General features: G+C 37.1%; 1 protein-coding gene across 1 annotated transcript in view; it reads right to left on the reverse strand.

Annotated features, from left to right (window-relative positions):
• EMH_0054290 (uncharacterized protein) overlaps nucleotides 1-515 on the reverse strand; it is a gene marked incomplete at both ends in the record, with an annotated part of 6064 nt that overhangs the window by 3398 nt on the left and 2151 nt on the right. Inside the window, one exon of the mRNA XM_013497103.1 lies at nucleotides 93-159. Coding sequence (XP_013352557.1) covers nucleotides 93-159 — 67 coding nt within the window. The remainder of the gene's footprint in view (nucleotides 1-92; nucleotides 160-515) is intronic.

Consider the following 515-nt stretch of genomic DNA (forward strand, 5'->3'; position numbering starts at 1 on the left):
CAGCAGCACACATATGCATGCAAACTGCATGCATGTTGCATGCAAGTTGCATGCATGTTGCATGCATGTTGCATGCAGAGAACGTGGCGTACAGAATCGATGGCTACTGGCAGCGTTATAAGCCGCAGCAAACAGCCGGCGGCAGGCAGAGCCACAGACCTGTAAAACACCACGCAAACAGAAAGAAGAATATATATATATATATATATATATATACATATATATATATATATATATATATATATATATATATGTATATTCTTCTTTGCTTCTTTGTCCTGCACAACCAGTCAGCTGTCTAGCTAGACAACCAGGGGTGGGGTGAAATAAAGAAAATATATTTCTGTAGAGTTTTATATTAAACTCACCAAGGAACGCCTAACCCTAATTTAATAGCCAACAGCCAATCCACAAACCAACCGGAAGACGATGCTGCTTCTGTTGCAGTCTTCGCAACATCTGCCTGAGAGAAAAAAAAAAAAAAAAAAAAAAAAAAAAAAAAAAAAAAAAAAAAA

The sequence above is a fragment of the Eimeria mitis genome, genomic scaffold, assembly GCF_000499745.2.
Source record: "Eimeria mitis Houghton genomic scaffold, Emh_scaff2471, whole genome shotgun sequence".
Taxonomy (NCBI): domain Eukaryota; phylum Apicomplexa; class Conoidasida; order Eucoccidiorida; family Eimeriidae; genus Eimeria; species Eimeria mitis.